Source organism: Solea senegalensis, linkage group LG1 (assembly GCF_019176455.1).
Source record: "Solea senegalensis isolate Sse05_10M linkage group LG1, IFAPA_SoseM_1, whole genome shotgun sequence".
NCBI lineage: Eukaryota > Metazoa > Chordata > Actinopteri > Pleuronectiformes > Soleidae > Solea > Solea senegalensis.
The window spans coordinates 38,383,257-38,407,830 of NC_058021.1; the positions used below are offsets into that span (position 1 = coordinate 38,383,257).

At 41.9% G+C, this 24,574-nt stretch overlaps 1 protein-coding gene and 1 long non-coding RNA gene across 2 annotated transcripts; both read right to left on the reverse strand.

Annotated features, from left to right (window-relative positions):
- Positions 1-20,823, reverse strand: LOC122768303 (cullin-1). The gene is made up of 22 exons (XM_044024206.1): positions 20,655-20,823; positions 9,835-10,252; positions 8,597-8,771; positions 8,345-8,512; positions 6,300-6,350; positions 6,133-6,223; positions 3,907-4,070; positions 3,652-3,814; positions 3,334-3,464; positions 3,124-3,231; positions 2,929-3,035; positions 2,676-2,724; positions 2,432-2,563; positions 2,209-2,326; positions 1,813-1,889; positions 1,616-1,734; positions 1,028-1,133; positions 905-952; positions 656-738; positions 468-573; positions 153-266; positions 1-27 (listed from the first exon to the last, which is right to left on the reverse strand). The coding sequence occupies exons 2-22, from the start codon at positions 9,972-9,974 to the stop codon at positions 1-3; spliced, it is 2,277 nt and encodes a 758-aa protein (XP_043880141.1). The 5' UTR covers positions 9,975-10,252; positions 20,655-20,823.
- Positions 20,824-22,784: 1,961 nt separating this feature from the next.
- On the reverse strand, positions 22,785-23,777 carry LOC122780899. Its single transcript, XR_006361747.1, has 3 exons — positions 23,634-23,777; positions 23,382-23,458; positions 22,785-23,045 (listed from the first exon to the last, which is right to left on the reverse strand). It is a non-coding gene; the product is annotated as an uncharacterized LOC122780899 (long non-coding RNA).
- Positions 23,778-24,574: the final 797 nt, after the last annotated feature.

Here is a 24,574-nt window from a genome sequence, read left to right on the forward strand (position 1 = left end):
TCAATCTCCCTCTATGTCGATGCATTTCTGTCAACAAGAGGGAGATAACACACACACATCAACAACGCTTTCTTTCACATGATTGTGTGTGTATTACTGTGTGGGTGTGTTACCTTGATGACTGGGACTCGAGATTTGTGTGTGTGTGTTACCTTGATGACGGGGACTCGAGGTTTAAATCTTGATGACAGTTGGTTCAGAACCTCGGCCAGAAGCTGCTGATGTTTCAGGACTTTCCTCATCTTCATGATCCTGACAATGGCAGCCTGTGAACACACACACACACACACACACACACACACACACACACACACACACACACACAGAGCATTGAACACACACACACACACACACACACACACACACACACAGAGCATTGAACACACACAACACACACACAGAGCATTGAACACACACACACACACACACGTTTGTAACCATGAAGACGGTGTGTAAACACACGTCACCTGAATGAGCAGTTTGCGATCCTCCTCGATGTTCTTGTGAGTCGTCTCCTGCTCCTGTTTCTGCTCCGTCTTCATGGGGACATTGATGTTCACCCTCAGCTTCTTACTGCGCGCACACACACAAACAAACAAACAAACAAACATCAGCTGGTAAAAACAACAACAACAGAACACCCATCTCTACTCACTTCTTGTATCCGAGGAAGAGTTTAATGACGGTGTCGGGTTTGAAGTCCACCTCGTCCACGTTGGCGTTCTCGTCCTCCAACACCTGACAGACAGACAGGCATCAGAGAGACTAGTCACATGACCGGTGACATCACTGTCACACAATTATACTGAATAAACAAACTCTGTTCTTTTTTCTGGCGCGTGTAAACATGAACACGACCTCTGACGCCACAGCTGAGTGGTGGGGGGGCGTTTGATTTACTCACCAGCAGCTTTGACTTTAATAAAATCTGCAGAAGCTGAACCAGAAAATCCTGAAAAACAAACAAAACAAAACGTTTGTGAACAAATGAGGTAGCGGGTGAATGTATGAACGAGTGAACACTCACGGTTTTCATCTGAGTGCTGTCTGTGAGCTGCTGCACAGTGTAACTGTCCTCGGTGTTGTACTGCAGCAGGATGGCCATCTGGAAGGTGGAGGCCTGCAGCGTGTACCTGTAAACAACAACAACAGGGTGAGTCACAGACAAGCACATTTATTATCAACAAACCATTCAAATTATTATTCATTCTTTAGTTTCTTTCTACGGAACAGGAAACTGAAGTTTGTAAACCACTCACTCTCTCACAGAGAAATCAGTGATTTTAACATCACCGCACACAGGAGTTGTTGATCCTCTGCTATCTCCATCACTAATTTCAAATGTGTTGTTTTGTCAATTCAGCATTTAAAAACCTTTGTTCAGATTGACCTCAGTGACATAAAGTGACCAAATGAGGCAGCAGTAGACCAGCAGCTCCTGTGTCCACACAAGCAAATTTCACTGATTTTCTCTATGGACTGGTGTGTGAGAGTGAGTGGATCAAAAACTTCAGTTTCCTGTTATTCTTTTGTTTCGAAAACCTCTTAAATTTGTCATTTCCTAAATTAAGTTTTTCCACTAAGCGTCCAAAGCGCCCCCTGCTGCCATCGGCACCTGTTTTTGAAGCAGTTGGTGACCAGTTCTCCTTTGGACAGGGTGTAGAGCCAGGTCAGCTTCCTGCCGCTGTGTCTGCTGGCGTAGAACGCTGTGAAGCGCTGGTAGCTCCGCTCCAACTGCACAGACACACACAGATTAGGAAGGTTAGGATGTTTTTAAGTCTTCACAGAGAAGAGATAAAAGTCCTGTCTCACCTCTGAAGGCAGAGCAAAGGTGTAGGACTGCTGGAAAGGCCAAGACCCAGAGCTCAGGACCTGGATACTGAAATCCACTGTGACCACACACAGACACACACAGACACACACTTTTAATGATCTTCCCTTCGTCTGAACAAACCCCTTTTATTTTTCAACATATTAACAATGTATTACAAGTAAACTGCACAACTGTGGGCCGGTTTGTCGTACTGTGGTGAGGTTTTGTTGTACTGTGACGAGGTTTTGTCGTACTTTGACAAGGTTTTGTTGTACTGTGATGAGGTTTTGTCATACTGTGACGAGGTTTTGTCTTACTGTGACGAGGTTTTGTGGTACTGTGGTGAGGTTTTGTGGTACTGTGATGAGGTTTTGTCATACTGTGTGTTGACTCACAGTCCAGAGGCTCAGAGTTGGTCAGGTGCTTCTTAAACTGCTCGTTCAGGTCTTTACTGACTCCGATGTCCTGGAACATCCTCTGCAATTTGGACGTGTACTCAAAGCCACAGGCTTGCTGCGGGGGGAGGGAGACAGGCAGACACAGGGACAGGTTCAGAGTGAGACACTTTGCCGTCACCATGGAAACAAGTGTAGCTACAGGCACGAGGTGAGGGCAGACCTTGAGTTTAGAAATCATGCTGGCTTCGGCGTCATCACTGGCGCTGTTCTGATGGACCAGACGCTTGGCTAACATCTTAGCGTAAAACTTCTGGAAAACGTCCTTGTCCTCGATGTATTTGAACACAACCATCTGATAATGAAACACACGTATATTTATATCTTTGTGAGGACACTTTGTCATCAGGTTTAGGGTTATGCACTTAAAGTTAAGGTTAGGGTAAGTTTGTGTGTGTTAAATTTACCACTTGGTTGAGTGTGTCCTCCAGTTCTGCCTCCTCTGGGTTTTTGGAGCTAAAAAGAGAGAAAAGTAATCATCCAGGGCATAAAACGTTGATCAAACTCTGGAAATGATGTTTATTAAATGTCTTGATTTTGTCCACAAATTAAAATGATTCAGTTTGAATGATTTCTTTTCTTTTATGAAGCAAAGAAACCAGAAAATATTCACATTTAAGAAGGTGAATAATCGGGTCACACGTGTCACGTGACTCTCACCTCTTCTTGAGTAAGGAGTCGCAGTATCTGGCGAGCAGCTCAGGGGATTTGCTGGATGACTGAGCCATCCTGGTGACGGCGTTGTTGTTGATGAATCGACCGCACGCCTGCAGCAACAACAACAAAACATTTCATTTTCATTGAGTATTTTGAAGTGTCAGCTGTTGTGATTCAGCTTCTCTGGTGATCACGGACCTTATCGAGCGCCGCCACAAAGCCGGCGTCGTTGTTGAAGGCGGACATGACCAGGGCGTTGTACTTCTTGTGGACGTCCAGTGTGGTCTGCACGTACACTTTAGGGTCCTGCGGGGAGAGGAAGACGAGGAATAACATTTATAACTCGACTGTACTGTGTGTGTTTAAAGCGGTCAGACGTGGAGTCAGGACAGAGTTAGTGGTCCATACGTTGAGTGCGGCCTCTCCACACTTCTCGATGGCAGCCAGGCCCTGGTTGTGGATGTGAGTCTCCAGAAGCTTCTTCAGTTCGCCAAGACCGTCTGTGATCCGCGACACCAGGTTGTACATGCGGCCCAGATCTAAGACAAGATGGAGGAGAAATTAAGATCTGACGTTCATATTTACCTTCTTAGGGTCCACGTGGTGAAGTAGTGGCTAACACAGTTGCCTCACATCCAAAAATCATGCAGAGGGTGAACCGGACTCATGACCCTCACATGGAGGATAAAGCTGTGAAAAATGAAAGAATGGAGCATGCAGCTTTACCTTCATTCTTGTCGGCGTCCAGAAGGTTCTGGAATTCAGTGTGGAAGATCTCCAGGTGTTTCTCTATAAGAACCTGCTCACACTTGCGGGCCAGCTCGTCCTGAGTGGACTCGTGGAGATAAACCTGCACACGCCTCTGCTCCTCCAGCAGCCGAGCCTCCGCCTGTGGAGGAAAACATAACAAAACACACTTCAGACTTTTCCCCGCTCCATTTATACGTTCATTCTTCCCTTCAGAGACGAGTGCCCGCCCACCTTCTTCATGTACTCAGTGACTGGGTTCTGCTGCAGAAACTCCGTGCTCTCACGCGTGTAGAAACGTTCCGTGTCGGTGAGGAACTGACACTCAAAGTACTCTTTGTAGACGGACAGCGTGGGACCTTTGGCGAAGGCGTCCTCCTCGTTCAGACCCAGCTCCACTGCAGCGGGACAAACAAACACATTTAAAGATAAACGAGCCAGAAAATGACCATCATGTGTCTTTAAACCAGGTACCATCCAAGTTCTCTAATCTTCAGCGTTGTCGTCTGTTTTTTCTGTCTTAGGACTTTGTTTGGACTTTTTCCTCTTCATGATAACTTTAATTTTATTTAAAATACACTGTAAATACTAGAGTTGCACGATACCCACGATACCCTGTGGTGCCAAATCATAACGGTTCCTACTATACTAGAAATTCTACACAACGGTACTACCGTGGATTACTATACTACCAGTGCTCCCGGCTTTTCACTACATGCTACTCCCTTGTAAACAAACCCACAATGCAACTACTGCAACCTAACATAACATAACAGCTGCTGAATGATTGGCTGTTTGCCTGTTAATGGTGACATTCAGGGATATGATAGGCTGTTTCCGCACGCTGGGTCCACCTGTCTGTAGCTGATTGGCTGTTTGTGTGTTTCTGCCGGCAAGAACAAACTCCATGAAGACAGCTCCGCTTCAAAACAAACAACAAGCTTAAAGTTCTATCTCGCCCAGACGCGCGCATGGCTTACAGTCACAAACACAAGATAACACACTCACCATGGCAGAACTCACTGGGCCCGAGCAGCGAGTCTGCCGCCGCGGCTGCATCAGTGGCACCGCTAACTTTGCTAAAAAAACAAACTCCAAAAGTCACATTTGGAACTATTTTGGCTTTAAACGAGGCACAGACGGTTAAAGCAATAGACGATGGCCGTCCACTGTGCAGGCGCTGACACCAAGCTATAGGAGCCAAAGGAGGGAACACATCCAACCTCATAAAACATCTGCAGTGTCGTTACCCACATTTATATGTCGAATACCAGGTTAGTATGCACTTTTTATTTTTCTCATTGGCTAATATTAGGCTATATGCTTCGTGTACAGGCTGATGAAGAGTTAAAGGATGTCAAAGTATAAAGAACATATAAAATGCATAAAAATATAGGTTTCACAGTTCCTGTTTATTGTATTTTGTTCTCTATGGTTCATTATGTTGAAGAAGCATTATTGTCAAAAAGATTTTCTTTTTAAAAGACAGTGGATTTGTTATCCTAAAGTTAGTTATTTATATTAGTTAAACTCGAGATGGCACGATACCACAAACAATACTCTTCTTAAAGGCGACATAGACCGGAAGCTCCAATTAACGCTGCGTTTGTGTGTGTATCTGTGTCATTACCTCGTTTATGAAACCCTAAAGTTTCAGAACAAACAGTTCAGCCACTGCTGAGAAAATAGTGTTGTATTGTTTTCCTGGGCTCTGTGAAGCGGCTCGGAACTTCCTTAATTTGATGTAGTCATCAAAAATCCTCACAACTCCTCTCACCACCGTAGCGCCTCCTGGTGCGGGCACTAGTCTGGGCACATCCAGTTGTGTACATTCAACCGCAGAAGAAGAAGAACTACTCTCATTGTAGCTGCTGAGATGCAGAGCATCCACTGTGCCAGAGGGGGAGCTGTGTATCTGAGAGCTGGCCTATCTATTACGTCACTTCCAGGTACCTGGCCAATCACAGGACAGTAGGAAAGCTCTCGTTGGCTGGCCAATCACAACACAGTCCACGTTCTGGGGGTGTGGTTTTGGTCTGAAACAGCGCGGCTGACGAGAGCGTCAGTGAGGAGATATTTTGATCGGCTCGTTTGCAGCGATTAGGAGGTTTTTAATCATGAAAACAAGTTCATATATGTAAGTAGACCTCAATAACTAACATATATGTGTGATACAAGCATTCTATGTTGCCTTTAAACCAACTGTTGTCAACACGTTTGTCAAAGACATAAACAATCTTCTACCTTAAACCGTCCACAACATGACTCAGCTAAAATGCTGCTGCCTGTTTTATACTGACATTTTTAAGACTGAAATTTGCTCCGATACTGATACGGTCCATATTTATTTATAATATTCAGTTTTAGGAAAAGTCAACATGACACGATATCCAAAGTCTTGTGTCATGAATACACATAATATCCACATATTAGGATTGGTGTTAATATCACGTGACTTACCGTACGACTGGACGACGCCGCTGATCAGTCTAGTGTTGATGGTCTCACCATTCCTCTCCCTCTCGATCAGCTTCAGCACCGCGTTTGTTACCTAAACACAGGAGGAGGAAGTGTTGTTATTGTTGTTGTGACACAGACTTAATTTTGTTCCAGAAAGCCTCACACACCTGTTTGTTGAGTGGTCGGAATAAACACTCCCTCCAGGTGACCAGAGCCAGCTGAACAGGAAACAGCAGCAGCAGAAGAAAGGATTTAATAAGAAAAACAAACATTTTTATACTGCATTTCTGTGATTAACCTCATCTCCTTCTGATCAGTAGCAGCAATGGCAACAATGCTGTACAAATATATTTTTGTCCGTGTTTCTTTATCCACAACAACTGAAAAATGTATTTTCAATTTAACAATATTCTAAAAAAGATTTGTGAGAACTCTTTTTTTTCTTTCAACTCGAACTTAAAGTTAAAGGAATACTTCACTGATTTGCATGTGGCTTGGCAGTGCTAGAGTAGCAGTAGTATTTTCTTTCCCTCCCTAAGTTGTAAAAAATCAAAATAACGTGAATCGGTTCAAGGTTTGAAACTACAGCGGCCATTTCTGCACTTATTAGACCCACCAATACGAGACCACATTTCGGGAGCGTAAACACGGTGTCCGCCATCTTTGATAAAATATACGCTGGCTCTTGCTCCGCAGAGTAAGTGGTAAAAACAATGGCAGAAGGGTACTGCAGAAGAGGAATTTGAAGATCTGGTGGTGGGGTCCGATACTCGCGGCTACCTGCATGAGCTTCAATACAGCGAGGAGCAGTGGACGACGGTGGAGGAGCAGGAGGCTGAGGGCGAGGAGCCCGGGCTGACTGCAGCTGGGGTGGACCGGTGGTGTCAGTGCTCACACCGTCTGCAGCCTCACAGACAGGACATTTATTTTTCTTGTTATTGAAATACGAATAAAATTTACTCTGTAAATTCACCTAGAGTTTTCTCAGTCCTGGTACTGAGTTAGGGCTGGGTGATATCGCGATATTTTAATATATATGTCAATATATTTCTAAACGAGATATACCAGGGGACAATATCGTTTGTATCAATATAGTTCATTTTGCGTTAAAATGACAATGAGCCGCAAGTTCGCACCTATTTCTCCTCTCCCTGCCCCACACACACACACACACACCCGGAGTGTGGCACTCGTGGGGGAGGTGGGTGTTTTAACACCCACGCTTTTCGCGGTGAGAGGGTTCAACACCCACACTTGCTCTGCAGTTTTTCCTCAGTTTTGCACACACACCTCACTACAGTCGCTCCGTCCGTGCGCTCGCTGCGGCTGCCTCCTCTCCCTCTCCTTTCTACCTCCCTCTCCTGTTGTTGCCTCAAACATGACACCGGCTTTGAGTGTGACCAGCTGATGATTGGCTGTTACGCTGTTAAGTCCCGCCTCTCTTGGTGTGTTAGATTTATCATTCAGCTCGTGCTGAGGAGGCGTGAACTAGCTAGTTCATAGTTCACACATGATAGAGTTTTTACTTATTTTCCATTACTGTTAGTCACTTTTGGACATATGGAAGCCTGAAGTTGTAAATATTGATAATAAAATATAAGATATTATTTAATTATCATATCAACAAGCTGTGTTAAATATCTATGTGTAATAATTGAGAAAATTGTTCAAACCCAATTAAGCATTCATTTTTCACTGATACAATTTTTATGTTTGTTTCTATTTTATTAAGTCCATTTTTATTTCTGTTAAAATTGTAAAAGTATTGTATTTTTGAATTAATTACTGTATATTACTGTCATGTGGGAAAGAGATTTGTTTTATTTTTTCCAAGGAGCATTTTTATTTCAGTGACCTCTGACATTTGGCATGTGACTGTTTTATATATTTTTTAAAGGGTTTGCCTCTGGAAAATATGCTATAATGCTTTGGGGGAAACGCGAATAACATCACAAGAGAAAAATATCCAGATATATATGGAGTATCGCCATTCAGCTAAAAAATATCGAGATACGACTTTTACATGATCATTTATGTGTTGGAGCAGGGGCAACATGTAGGTTGGGACCCAGGAGATTTTTTTAGGGTCCCCAAACAAACTTGTAGAATTTTGCCAACTTTTTAGTATTTTTGTGTGTATATGTTTGAAATAACAAACACCTTTCAGATTAGTCCCAACACTACACCTCAAAAAGCTAAAAGTGTGACTCACAGAATAAATCTCGTAAATGCCCTTGCGTCCCTCGTCGCACTCTCGTCTGACCCAGTGGCGGTTGAGGTAGGCGCAGATCCCGTTGAGGACCTTACTGGAGAAACGGTAATCCTCCCACTGCTGGGTGTAAAACTTGAGGACACACTCGTCCATTAAATCCTCCCCATCCTGAGGACAAACAGAAACGAGAAGAGTGTCAGCCGTGTGTTGGATGTGTAAAAAAGCTTGAGGCCGTGCAGGTGGAGGCACCACCTTCAGCAGGCTGGTCAGATAGTTCTTCAGGAACTCTTTGAGGCGTTTGTAGAGCTCCAGGCCGACAAACTGAGCCCCTCCTGGAGTGGTGGACTTTTTGGAGGGTTTGGCCGGCGGCACCGAGCCGCGGCCCTGGCTGGACTGATGGACACTGGTACAATAATTATATACATGTCTGAGGGGGGAAAAGGTTAAGGAAGTAAACAACAACAGCAGCAACAGAGATTGAAGCTCCCATCTGTAATAATGCAAGTTATGTTTTGGTGTCGGGACAAAACAGGCTAATCCCGAATCCTCCTGTCCATGCATCCGTCGTCCAAAACACAGGAAATCCTCGTCGTTTGTGCAACTGTAAATCCTGGTGGCACTTAAATTTTTAAGTTTGTCGTTTAAATGCTGTTAGTGAAGAATCCAGTCACATGACGCATGATGGGCGGTGCACTGAGAAACAGACAGCCAATCATTTTACATTTTCGTATTAGTGTAGCGACACACTCTGGCTTTCTTTTTTTTAATGAGGACTACATTTGACAGATTAAGAGTGTTTCATAAACAAACTACAAACCTGAACATGAACTTAAATTGAACAATATTTTGTGGTCGACCGCTTCCAGAAGTTGAAAATCATTCCTCAGACTATGTTGTTTAAAAATATGATTAAATTATTAACCCTGCTTTAAAACAGGGTTAATTTTTTTTCTTCGTCTTTAAAAACAAATCCTGTGGAAACACCAATTCATTTCATGTATTTACGTGTGAAATAAAGGTATGGTGGCAGCAACAAGTGTGTTTGTAGAAGAGATGACATTTTTACGAGGTTTCTTGAACGCATCTTGAAGTCTCTCTTCTGAGCTCAACTCGCTGGAGATCACGCCAATTTTTCAATTTCTTAAATGTGAATATTTTCTAGTTTGTTTGATATTTTTTTTTAAATAAAAAGGTGATTTTAAAATAAAAGACTGGTCTGAGTTCATTTAAATTGAGCCTTGACGTGAGATAATGACAATTTAGGATAAATAAGCTAAATAACTAATAATATGACATATTTATATGCCAGTGTATTTAAAGGCCAAATCCCAAAATAAATTCACTTCAACAGATTCAAAAAAGTTATTTTTCTGATTTATCAAGATGGCTGCCAATGATTTTATTGTAAGAATGAATAGACACACGTGTGAAGCCTCCACACCAGACCACATCAGCACACGGTGATGTCACACGGTGTTGTCACAGGATACGTGTAGAGTTCCATGTAGCGTGACTTAGCCATGCTCTGCCGTGTGTACACCTGCTGGATTCCAGCCCGCAGGTCATCCCATATCTGGTCCAGGCCAATCTGTTTCAGTCCATGTGGGTTCTGGGTCCGGTTTGACGACATTGTGGAGCCCCTCGTCCTCTCTCTGTCCTCTCCTCTCCCTCAGTGCCCTCCCGGTCCTGCTCCTGCGAGCGTTCTCCCCCCCTGGCTCCTCTCCTCAGATGGTGTTGGTCCGTCACTCGCTCTGCCCTTACAGTCTGACGTCCATCTGGCAGGCGGTGGCTCGTCTGAAAGCTGCTTTGTTTGGGATGTGAGACGAGATGCAGTCCCACTCTGCACACCGGGGTGGCGCTGTCTGCCACTCCTCCACCTAAAAGCTTTGGCAGTCCTCACCAGATGACCTGAGAGGAGAAGAGAAACACAGACTGTGATTAAAAACCCTCAGAGTTGACTTCAAACCCACAGGAACGATCATGGGTTTGTGTGTGGACACCTGGCTCTGACCCTGTGACCCCACAGACACTCTGCTGCTGACCACACCCTGACGTGAACTCAGTTAATGACAGATTAGTCCACTTCAGAGCCTCAATGACTTCCTTCAACACAGAGCCGTCTTCTCTGACTGCCAAGTTTCTCATCAGACCATTTTTAGACATTTGACTCAAATGTGAATTAGGACACAAATGATTATTTTCATAATAGATTAATCTGTTGATTATTTTCCTGATTAATCTGTTGTTTATTTTCCCGATTTATTGAGTAATTGTTTGGTCCATAAAAAATGTTGATCCGGGTTTGTCAAACCTGGAAACAATGACTTTCTCAAATGTCTTCGTTTTTGTCCAATAACCAATGACTAACTTAGAGAAAGAGATGAAACAGAAGTGAGGCCCGGACAGACAGACAGGGAGATAGAGGGAGAGACAGAGAGATGGACAGAGAGGCAGATAGAGAGATGGACGGAGACAAAGAGCTAGAGCAACAGACAGACAGAAAGAAGCAGAAAGATAGATAGATAGATAGATAGATAGATAGATAGATAGACAGATAGACAGAGAGCCAAACAGACAGTGATACATACATTAACTTAATTAAATTAAACAAATGATTTCTTTGCTTTATGGAGCAAAGAAACCAGAAACTATTCACATTGAAGAAGATGAAACAATCAGAAATCTTGTTTTAGTCGTGAAAAAAGCTTCAAAATAGTTGACGATTAATCTAGTAATCGATTCATCGAGTAATTGCTCTAGAATTGATGTAGAAGTCACGTAATAACACTTATTTTACGCCTAATTAACTGTGACAGACATAGTTTCCTTAATTTAAAGAAATAAAGCAGGTTTTATCTGGAATGAAAAGGTCATATAAGCGTATATTTTAAAGGGGACATATTATACCCCAATTCTCCAAGTTAAAACAGTTCCCTGGTGTCCTAATGAACATGTCAGTGACATGCTTTGGTCAAAATACCATAAGGATGAAGCACCATAGCAGTTCAATAACCCTGCCAAAACCACCCCTTTCAGAACACTCGGTTTTGTGCCTGGTCCCTTTATATGCAAATGAGACACAGGCAAACACACACCCACTTCTTCCAGGGGGTTTCTGATTTGTCCTTTTTACTGCGCTCACTCAGATCCTGTTCCCTCCGCTCCGTTCCTCTCTCCTCCCTCCGCTAGTTCTCTGACAATACCAACATGGCAGCGTGCGCGGAAAAAACAGCGAGAGTGCAGTCACAGGAAGAGACGTCCGACACAAGGATCAAGTCGAACAGTGCCGAACTGTAAATCAGTTAAAAACACTTAGGGACAGCACCACTGAACGCCAGCGGCAAGCTGCATAAACTGCCGCTGTATGTGACTGTATCAGACTGAGTCTGTGCTCTGGTCATGGAGGACGTACTGAACAAATATTTTTAATTAGGACGTGTCAGAATGGTAATGATATGAGCTCTATTTGACCTTTTCTTAAAAATGTGTGTGTTTGTACGTCGGTGAAATACGGTGGCTGACTAAATACGGCGACCACTGGCCGCAGTCTGATGCGAAGTGGTGTGAACACACGTTTGCTGACTTTATCCGGAAATTAGCTTCATATATAAAATCCTCTGAGGCTGGAAGTTTGTGTAAAACACTATGCTCCACTGTGCAAACAAGAACAGCACACTTGTCTCTCCACGTTGACATAATACCGCTCTTCCTCCCTTGCCTGCATTCATAGGGACAAGGTGGAGCTAAGGTGGAGCTCTCGAAGTAAACTTACTGGTGGGGCGGTAACGTTCACGGTGAAATGCACATGCTGCCGTCATAATGTGTAGGGAATTCAACATCGCGTGTTTTATCGCCTATACTTACACTAAGGGGGACCACGAAAAAGAAGAAGCGAACAGAAGCAGAGAACTAACTGACGGATAGAGGTCAGGTCATGAACGTGATTCTATCACAGACACTAATGATGACTCAGGAGGCCAAAGTGACAACAAGTGCTGCTGTAACCTGATCATAAGCCGTCTGTGCATGAGAAGGTCCATAAACGCAGAATCGGCACGGCGCCACAGGAGGAGACGTGAAAAACACGCACACACGTCAAGTGGATTAAACCTAAATCTTATACTTTATTAACTCCCTTAGGGAAAAAAATTCTCTGCATTTGACCCATCCTAGAACTGGGCAGCCAGACTGAGTAGCGCCCAGGGAGCAATGGGGGTTGGGTACCTTGCTCTGGGGTACCGCAGCCCTTTTGACCTGGTGGCGACTTGAGCCAGCGACCCTCCAGTTACAAGCCAAGAAATGCAGAAAAGACATTTCGTGTTTGTTTCATGTGACAATGACATTATGAGAAGCTGCATTCAGACACTGGTCATTCAAAACCTGGACATGAAACAGTGAGTCAACTGACACAAACATGCTGTGCTGCATTTTCCCCCCTTTTCCTCGACTAAACAGAAGCATGATGTGTTGATGACTCAACCATTTTTATTTACACCAAATCCAACAAAACGACTGAAAATGTACTACAACATTCACCATAATCTAGAGTTTCTCAATCCTGGTCCTCAGGGATTCACCACGCTTCATGGTACATGTAAAACAGATGGTCTCAAACACTGGGTTGAGACAGAGGGCAGGAGATTTCTTTTGGGTCCCCAAACTTGTTTGCAGGATTTTCCCCAGCTTTTTAGTCAAGAGTCGACGAAACAGAAGCAGGCTGTGTTGATGACTCGGCGATTTTTCTTTTAAAACTCAATTCATCAAAACAACCAAGTAAGAAATGGTTATTCAAAGTAAAATTAGAATTCGGCATCGACGTACATGAATACAGCAATAATCTTTTAAGGCTTCAACTAATGATTCTCTCATTCTCATACTCAATCTATCACCTGGAAATGATGACGTCCACAAACCAAAATTGTACAGTTTTAATGTTTTCATTGTTATATATTCAAAATTATTCATATTTAAAAAGCTCAGAAATCAGAAAAAATGTTCAAATTATAAAACCAAAGTCTTTTTTTTTGAAAAAACATCTTTCATAAACACAGCAACGCTTCACGAAACAACTAAACGCTGTAGTACATGCGTCAGGCCTGTAAGAGGCGTCAAATAAAGCTTTATGTATATATCACAATGTGGCACTATGACATCAGCGTTTTTACAAAGTAGTGTACAAGAAAACACCAGGGTTGCGTTTTGAGAGTTCCTCTCTCTGGGAACTGTTTCCAATAAAACAGCGCCCGGAAGAATTCTAATTTGCCACCGATGCAGATCATTAGAGCAATAATCAAAAATAACTACATGTATTTTTGTCCTCTTGTTAAAAGCAGCAGCAGAGACAGAAGACAGGAGGTGTTTGGGTAGAAAGTGCTGCGTACATGTAGGCAGCGCAGCTATATTTAGAAGGAGCAGACAGCCAGCGCTCGTCCTTCTCTGGACGTCGTTCACTGCTATTAGGACCAAAGACGTGGGACATGGGACGCGTGTATTGGTCACCGCCGCTGCCACAGAGACGCCATGTATGAACACAGATAACACAGAAGTGAAATGAGGTCACTGAACAACACAGCAAATCTGCAGGCTTGTAAAAACGCGATACTATGTTTAGATATCCGTGCGGGACCTGTGAATTTTCTTATGAACGCAGTTCGATTATTTGCCGGTCAGTTTCTGTGAAACGACACATTCATAAGAACAAATCTTCCTACACCTAGTTTGTGCCACAGGGTGGCAGCAGCAGCTGTGTTTGTAGATAGGATGACATTTTTCCTAGCTCTTGAACGCATCTTGAAGCCTCTCCTCTCAGCTCAACTCGCTGTGGACCACGCAGATTTTTCAGCTTCTTAAATGTGAATATTTTCTGTTTTCTATAACGCAATCATTTTTAGTATGTGGACAAAAACCAGACATTTAAGAACATCATCATTTCCAGGTTTGGGAAACAACAATCAACACTTCAGCTGTTCTTACGTTTACAGCTACTTGATTTATTGTGAAAGTGATCTACTGATTAAGAATCATTAGTTGCAGTTGACTCAAATTGCAAAAATCACCCAAAATGAAAATGAAGCATAAAAATAGAACAAATGTGAGCAGTGACACATTTCATACAAGTATTGTCAATTATTTTGACAGTACATATCATGTACCCATCACCACATATAAAGCAGCAAATTGCCACATTTCTATTGTTTAAATTGGATTTAAGGTGGAGCCAACTGCCACAAACAGAAAAAAGTTTAAAAAAAAAACAACAAAAAACATATTAGCTTGACCAAAATATTCACTTTACTATCATATAAAAAGAAGCAGCTTTTGTTGTTTTGATTGTTTTGCTTGATAAATAACTTCATGGCTTTGGCGACAATATTTTCCTGGTGCCTCAAATGTTAAATACATAAATAAATGAGTGGGAAAATGTTTTTTCAGAGAACATCCTGCTAATTAAAAATATTTGTTCAGCACGTCCTCCATGACCAGAGCACAGACTCAGTCTTTTACAGTCACATACAGCATCAGTTTATGCAGCTTGCCGCTGGCGATCAGTGGTGGCAATCAGCGGTGGCGAGGTCTCGGGAGCAAAAATTACAAACATGAACATAAATAAAAATAATACCCTGCCAAAGTTACTGTAACCAAGATAAGGGCGTCTATACTGGGTACGTAAATAAAGTCAACAACCCTTCCTCCTGGCAACAACAACCACTTCTCTTCACAATAAAACTACACAACAGATATGAGAAACAATACCTGACAAGCTCTACTAAGAGCTGCCATAATAAATGAAAACGTGTTAAAATACTTTATCAAACTTGCCAGTATTCATGGCAACCAGATATTTATTAAATTGCAAAACATCGGAAATGTAGCGCCGACTTGGAATGCTTTTCGCATATCTTTTATTGACACCCTGAAAAATCGCACACACCGCTGACATTCTCTCTCCTCTCCCCACACACACACACACACACACACACACACACACACACACACACACACACACACACACACACACACACACACACACACACACACACACACACACACACACACACACACACCTTGTGCTGCGTCACTGACGCTGTCATATGCCCAAACAAATGCTGCATGGCCTCCCCTTCCTGACACACATACACAAACAGCAATTAGACGGGTATAAACATCGGTTGTTAAAATCGGCGCAGTTTTACTCATTGAACCGATGCCGATATGTTAAAAAATGACGAACATCGGCCGAAAACAATATTAATGCCGATATATCGTGCATCCCTAGTGCTTTATCCTTATGGTATTTTGACCAAAGCATGTCACAAACATGTTCATTACGACACCGGGGAACTATTTTAACTTGGGGAAATGGGGTATAATATGTCTCCTTTAAAATCTAAAAATAAAAAGAACTTTTTGACTTATTTTTGGAAGCAGACTGAGTTGTTGCAGTCGAAGCATTGTTTTTTTAAATGGCAGTTACGGCTCAGTAGTTACATTAGTATAATAAAGTCATTTAAAAAATATAAAAAAAGACTACATCGGCATAATATCAGTGTCAAAATATTCTCCAGGTGCCTTAAATATGCGTCTAAATCTGGCTAACTTTTTACCATCTATGGCAGAGACAGAACATATTTAATGTGTTCACTGACTGACGGTCAGTCGGTGAAAGCCTCCCTGCAGCACAGACACACCCAGGCCAGTTCCAGCCTCCGTCCAATCCTCCCAAGCACAAACAACACATCCCTGCTCCACTCCAGAAAGGCAGCGTCTACCTCCACCTGAGGTGCTCCAACAGTTGCCATGGCAACTGGGGCAGACAATGCCACCTCTGAGCTAGCAACTCGACTACACAGAAGCAAGAGTGTGTGTGTGTCTGTTTCCACTGGGGAAGAACGGTGCCCAACACAGCAGCAGCACGGGATCAGTGTGTGTGATGACATGCGACATAGGCTGATGGGATGTTTATTGGGGCAACACTTTCTAGAAAGTTTGTTGTGAAACAGGAATCCGGGGTCGATCCCATCATCAACAACGGTGGCAGCAAAGTTCAAAGGCTCAACTCATTTCAGGGAACCACTAAGATATATATACACACACACACATGTAGGTACACAGACTATAACAACCAGGCTGTCAACTTGGAGTCATTCTGCAAAACCAATGTAATCTTTATTTAAGACAAAAAGGGTAAAACTTTTTAACTGATTTTAAGTGAAGCAAAGAATCTAAATATTGGCAGCTTCCAGCTTCTCAAATGTGATTATCTGAAACTTTTTCTTATACAAAACAATTCTGAACCAAACTAAATAATTCTAAATGTTCCGTATGGAGGACCCACAGTTTATATCATAATAATCATGAATAAAATACAACAGCAATGGAAAAATAAGAGCACATACTACACACAGTTGTCATACACAAATTAAAATAAACCCAGAGAAAATTTTTCAAACTCCTTCGATGTAACCGAGTTTATAACAAAGGCAAACTATAGTGACTCATATCACAAGAGATGTTCATTAAACTAATTAAAACTTCTTTTTATGCATGTTATTGAAATAACTTGCACAAAAAAATCGTACATTTCTGCAAACTTCTTTGGGGACCCCAAAAACATTTCCTGTGGCCAATCTATGGGTCCCCAACCCAGTGTTTTGGAAGCACTGAATTACACAACCACAGCACTTAAATAGAAGAACCTACACCCTCAGAAACAAATCACAAAATAAAATTCATAATGGGAAGTTAAAGGCTAATAAATAATGAATCAATTATGAAAATGTTTGGTGATAAACTTGGTAATTGATTAATTGTTGCAACCCAAGGTTGTGTGATTGTTTTTTTAGGTTTTCATCCGACATATTATCATATTATATTCTCCATTATGTTAATTATACGTACAGATTTGGTCCAGATAATCGTGATAAGGACATTTTTTATGTAAGTTACTACAACAACTCATGACCAAGAGATGTGTGTGTGAGAGAGAGAGAGGGAGGGAGGGGAAGAGGACGAGAGGAGGAAGAACGACGGAGAGCAACATATGTTTCCCGGTAAATCAGATTATCCTGGTCACTGTGTGTCCTCCTGGCCAGACTGAACAACCTCATACCCTAATTTTGAACAACACAAAGAATGTAAACCACAACAAAATAAACATGAACAAAGAGAGAAAGAGAGTGAAAGAGTGGGGGAACCTGCTCTTTCCTCAGAGGCAAAAACATAAATGACTGAGATTTCCTTCCATAAATCACTCTAAAGTTTTGTTGATGTAAATGAAAACATCAAACTCCAAGACTGAGATGAAGATTATTTTGCGTGCAGGTGAGCTCTGCGTGCGTGTGTGTGTGTGTGTGTGTGAGATGCAGGGAGGGAGGACGTTTCATTGGCGTTAGCAACTTCTGATTCTCTGTTGCTCTGCTCAGCATTCATAAAAGCAGCACAGACCCATCACAATCTCCTCTGCCTCGACTTCACCATCACTGCCCGCCCTCCCTTCTCCATCACTACAAAACACCTTGTACATGTCAAACAGTCGGACCTGGGTGGGTCAGACGGGGTAAAGAGGCTCTGACCAGGCGACTGTGGCTCACACTACTTCAAATCTATCACAAAAATGATGCTGCACCAAATGGTTTGCACTAAATTTCACTGCTCGTGTGTTTACCTGTGTCCAAACATAAACACTACAAAGAAAATAAATTAAACCCACAAATGAGCGGTTTAAACCAAATAACTTACAGGTAAATTACTCGTTTCAGCTCCTGCAGCATCAAATGATTAAGTTCATCATGTCTATGGATCGATTCATTGATTGGACCAAAACAACCACAAATCTGCTCAGCCGATTTTTGCCATTTAACAACAATCTGCATTTAATCATCAGCTGAACGAGTTAACACATTTTTTTATACTTCTACATTCACTTGTGGAGATAAAACTCAGTTTATATGAGTAAGTAACCCTATTTGTTTTATATGTTATTTGATCAGAGGGAGGAGTGAAAAACAGAAAATCCGTAACATGTAGACGCCAGAAAAAGTAAAATATATAGCATTAAATTATTGGACATAAAAAACACACCTCTAGTGTACAAACAACCTAAAATATTCTGTTTTCCTTTTATAAAAAAAGAGACCAGAGAATATATTTAGAGAAATGGCAATTAGATGTATAATCAACAAGTACCAGCCTAAACTGCTGTGCATGACCAAGAAATAAACTGAAATATAAAAAGTTACAGACTAAAATCTTTAAATCCACACTTTCCAAAAAAACAAATGAAATGTGACAAGGCTCCTATTATTGAGATTAATAATTAGTGTATCAACGACATTTAAAAAAAATATGCGTGATTAAGTTGATATATTTGTTTGGGGGCTATTAAAAACTAATCATACAGAGGCTTAATCATTTCCATCCAAGTGTTCTTTCTGACAAACTTGTCAGTTTCATGAACAATGATGAGGATTAATGTTCTCTCTGTTATGATCAGATCAGTTTCTGCACTTGCATTTACCTTCTGCTGGCCTGCAGAGCTGCAGTCATGTCTCACACACACATACACACAGAGCCTGTTACAATGAAATGCCATGCATTGTGATGTTGAGCACAGAACGCAAACGCTGCGTTAGGGCGAGCTGTCGCACATGTCCCAAGATGTGTACACATCACAAGAGAAGTGGTCACAGACACTGGGAGCCAGAGGAAGCACCAGAAAAATAACATTTAACCACCTAAAAAACACATCATCTAATAAAACTCAAACCAACTTAATCCTGCAATATCTCACTGTGAGACAGAATTTTCCAACAGTAAACTGAAGTTTGTAAATCACTCTCCCACACCAAACCCCATAGAGAAAAACAGTGATTTTAACATCATAGCACACAGGAGTTGTTGATCCACTGCTGTCTCCACCACTAAGTTCTATTGTGTTATTTACAAATTCTGTGCTTGAAATACTTCATTCAGATTTACCTCAGTGACACAAAGTGACCACACGAGGCAGCAGTAGACCAGCAGCTCCTGTATCCCCCACAAGCTAAAATCACTGACTTTCTCTATGAACTTTGGTGTGGGAGGTTTACAAAATTCAGTTTCCCCTTGGAAAAGTCTGTCCAACAGTGAGACAGTGTTTTCACAGTGAACCAGCGTCTGTCTCTCAGGCTGGTTCTGGACATAGAAGCAAACTTTTAAAAAAAACTAAACTATCGTCTTAACGTTATGTAGCAGATGAAAAAGTCACATCCCGTTGCTGTATCTTAGGGTCCTCAATGAACTATTAAATGTATATTTTTTTCCTAAATGAATCATAACATGGAAACCCTGAGTATCTTTGATCCCGAAATTCTTATTTCCTTCAAACCCAAGCAATCACAGGAAACTAAAACGTGACAAAACTCACCAACAAACTACAACAGCAGAGACATGACAACAGAAGTGTCTTTGAGTAGAAAGATGTATTAAGTTTAAGAATCAAGTTCAGAAGACAAAACACTGAACTGTCAACTGGACATCTATAATGAACATCAAAACTGTCAACAAAGATTTCCCCAACCCACTCAATAAAAATCAGAGCCAGTCAGTCATCCCCAATATTCAGCTGCAATCAATCAATCAAAGGAAAAAAAAATCAAATGTTAACAAGAAAACAAAGCCACATGAACATCTCCAGGCCTTAAGAATGGTTCACAACGATTTTCGCCCCGGGTCTTCTCTCAATGCCCCGGGAGAGAGAGAGTGTTTGAGCCCCGTGTCAGGTCCAAATCACCAACCTTCATTCCAGCCAGGGCCGACCAGTCCGGTGCATATCCGAGCCGAGCTGACGCCCCCTCGGTTGACAGCTTTAACAAATCGCGTCACATACATAAACATCTGTATTAACGTAATTTATGGAGGTTTCGTGACGCTGCGCAGTAAATGTGAACCACAGCCTGCTACGCAACACTGTTAGCTAATGTTAGCATTACCTTCTGGGCTAAATTAGCCTGTTAGCTCGTCAGGAGGCGCTGAGGAGTCTGGCTCCGGATCAAACTCACGCTCCGTGTGTGTGGACCGTGTTTAATAATCATTTTGACATGAAACAGTTGCGTGAACTATATTTAACACTGAGAAATAATCCTGCGGGGTAACGGTTGAGGACAGCGGGGACTTCAGAGTCCGTGTCGCGGGTGTAAAATGGCAGCCTTAGCTGCTCAATAATGAGTCAGGAAAACAGTCCGCTAGCCCGTTAGCATTAGCCAGTTAGCTGCTGAGAGCCGCCAGCCTTCGCTCGGGGCTCCGTAAAAACCCCGTTATCGCCGAGTCTTACCATTGTCAGGGCCGTCGCTGTCGCTGTGTCCTCGGCGTGTGGGGGGTGTTTTCCGGCTTGAAACGCGGTATCCTCCGCCGCACTGGACGTGGTTCCCTGTGCGTGTTTGCTCGCCTTGTTGCTAACTGCGACCGCTGCGCTTCGCTCGCACAAAGATCAACTGAGCAGCCACCGAATCATGACGCGTTCACGGACCGTCAGAAAAGTACTTTGAAAAACAAAGGCTGCACACGCGCATGCAAGTACAGCTGAAAAAAATTATCCTTTGAAACACTTTGTTTATAATTTCAGCAATTAATTTATATTAAAGTCATCAAAATATATGTATATGAATACATGTATATATATTTACAGATTACACAAACTAAAAATGTTATTTTATACGAGACAAATATAAAATAATGACCAGTAATAACCCATTCAAATCAGCATCAAATTCAGATAAGAATTTCTTGATGACGACTCATAAAATCCACATGTAACTGTAGTTCAATAAGGAGAATCTGTGGCGAAAACTCGGAGCTCACCGAGTTCCCATGAACGCAGCATGAGCGTCACAGAATGGCGTCTCCGGGAGAACTACAATCATGGCGGGACAAAACAATTACAACGCACGCGCACTGGCGTGCTCAGTCACCTAATATGACATCTTTCAATATGCATGAGAGAGAGAGAGGGAGAGTGTGTGTTTGTGTGTGTGTGTGTGTGGGGAATCTGTGTTGTGTTTGTATGTGATGATTTAAGTGCATTTCTGTCGTATTTTTTCCATTTAAAAAAAAGAAATCATCTTCCTCATCATCATCCTTGTGCTGCAGTTTCCCTGCCTCTGAAAAAATGACCTCTGCTGGTGGGACAAAGAATTACCTCACGTTGTTTGTTCATAAAATTACTGTTTATATCGTTTGGTTTTTGCATTCATCTCATTCATTTGATCTGTACGGAAGGGGATTAGGATCACATGTGATTTTTTCGAATTAAAAAATCACTGAAAAGGTCAGAATTCAGAGGGAAAATGTTAGATTTCTGAGGAAAAAATAAAGTTTGAATAAGGAGGGGAAAAGACAGATTTCTGTGGCCCTAATCCTCTTAGAACCAGCTTTTTAAAAACCCTTTATCATCATTACATGTTTATTGTTATTATTACAATAGATTTTATACAAAACTCAGAATTTGGCCTTTAAAAAAAAAAAAATTCACATCCTTTTTCATATATGGGGGTTCTACTTTTTGTGGTCATATATTTTTTATGTATATAGTGTTGGCTCCTTTGTCATTTTTTATGGTATCTTTTCTGCATACAAACTAATCTAGATAAGATTTTAAAAAGACAACAAAATGTACATTTAATTTTATTTCACACTGATGGTGTAGAACAGTTCCACTGACACACCTTCAGTCCTCTCTGTAACACACGCCTTATGTAACAGGAAAGAATGGCGTGATGCGTTCAGGAGCCACACCCCGGGGTAAAAAAATTGTCCATTCATTCTCTAACAGGCTCACATCCTGTGTCTGATCGTGATTTCACGACAGCTGTTGCTCAACCAAAATACACAAAATAAAAAAAAACCATGTTCCTGAACGTGTGGTCACTTTGTGTCATTGAAGTAAATCTGAATGAAGGATTTTAAATGCCGAAGTGACAAAATAACACATTTGAACTTAGTGATGAAGCAGAAGTGGATCAACTCCTGTGTGCTGCAATCTTAAAATCACTGATTTTCTCTATGGGCTTTGGTGTGGGAGAGTGAGTGGTTTACAAACTTCAGTTTCCTGTTGGAGAAGAAGTTTGCTTCTATGTCCAGAACCAGCCTGAGAGACAGACGCTGGTTCACTGTGAAAACACTGTGTCTCACTGTTAGACAGACTTTTCCAAGAGGAAACTGAAGTTTGTGAACCACTCACTCTCCCACACCAAACCCAATAGATAGAATCAGTGACTTTAGCTTGCAGGGACACAGGAGCTGCTGGTCTACTGCTGCCTCATGTGGTCACTTTGTGTCACTGAGGTCGATCTAAACGAAGGATTTTAAATGCCAAAGTTACAAAAAAACACATTTGAACTTAGTGATGGAGGCAGCAGCGGATCAACGACTCCTGTGTGCTGTGATGTTAAAATGACTGATTTTCTTTATGGGCTTTGGTGTGGGAGAATGAGTGGTTTACAAACTTCAGTTTCAGTTAAATGTTGGGGAATAAATGGTTCACGAAACAGGAGTACTTTTGGTTACAGATGTAAATTATGAGACACGAGACAATGACAGTCTTTTGTAGACGTGTATAATATCACGCAAATGCCATCAGACCGGTTTGTGTTTCCTCTTCGCTCACATCATTTCCTGCTGCTCCAGACGCACTTCCTCCAGAGTCATGCAGCCATGCTGTGATTGCCTGTTATCAGAATAATCAATAATAATCACATGAACTATTCTGAATGTGCATATAATCAGATTTATGACATCATGACATGAGTCATCATCAGATTATGCTTTGTAATACGAAAATATGGAATATTCGAGCTCAATAACTAATTTTAGCATCATAATCTGGTCACATGGACGCCAATATTCAGATTTTAATCAGATTGTTATAGTAGTGTCATCATGTCAAGAACGTGTTCTGATTACAGTCATTCCAGTAACATCAGACTCTGAACAAGGAATCATCAGATTAAGACATGTTTGCATAATCAGATTAAGACATGTGCAATAGGTGTGTGTGTCTCACCAACACAGCTGGGCGTCACAGAAACATAACTCATGGCAGTCTCAGCTCCTCCAGAGCAGCAAGCTCCGCCTCCGCCTCTGCTCGACCAATCACACAACAACAAAACAGTCTTTTCAGGGTTGAAAACTTTATTGTCCACAATATAGACAAATAACGCCATATATAATAATTATAAACAAAGTAAAAACTTTTTTTTTAAATTGAATGTCACTGTTTCGACAGATGATAACAAACAAAAACTTTAGAACCAACTTCTCTGTATTTCTTTTCTCTTGTTCTGGTTCGGTGGGATGATGGTGAAAGCTCCATGACTGAAACAGGACAAAAACATATAAAGAATATACATAAAACACACATTTATATGGTTTACCAAAAGGAAAACCACTCACTCTCCCACACCAAACCCCATAGAGAAAATCAGTGATTTTAACATCACAGCACAAAGGGGTTGTTGAGCCACTGCCACTGAGTGGTTTAAAACTTCAGATTTTATGATTTTATGATGTTGAGTAGTTTTGTTATGTGGTTTACATGCCTTATGTCTTGTGCTGTTTCTCACTGCAGGGGGCGCTCACAGCACAGACTGTGTGTCATATAAATCTAACACTTCAGAAAAAAAACCTGCACTGTCCCTTTAAAGGAGACATATTATGCAAAATCAACTTTTTAACCATTTTAATACTTATATTTGGGACTCTGGAGGCCCAACCAGTCGCCAAAGTGTGGAAAAAGAATACTCAGTCATGTTTTCGTGGTCCCCCTTAGTGTAAGTATAGGCGATAAAACACTCGATGTTGAATTCCCTGCGCTTATGACGGCAGCATGCGCATTTCATCGCGAATGTTACCGCCCCATCAGTAAGTTTACTCCCGAGCTCCACCTTAGCTCCACCTTGTCCCTGCGAGAGTGCAGGCGAGGGAGGAAGAGCGGTATTATGTCAACGCCGAGGGACAAGTGTGCTGTTGGTGGCTGCACAGTGGAGCACAGTGTTTTACAGAGGATTTTATATATGAAGCTAATGTGCCGGATAAAGTCAGCAAACGTGTGTTCGTGTGTTCGCACCACTTCACACCAGACTGCGGCCAGTGGTCGCCGTATTTAGTCAGGGGACGTATTTCACCGACGTACAAACACACAAATTGTTAAGAAAAGGTCACACAGAGCTCATAACTGACCATTCTGACATGTCCCAA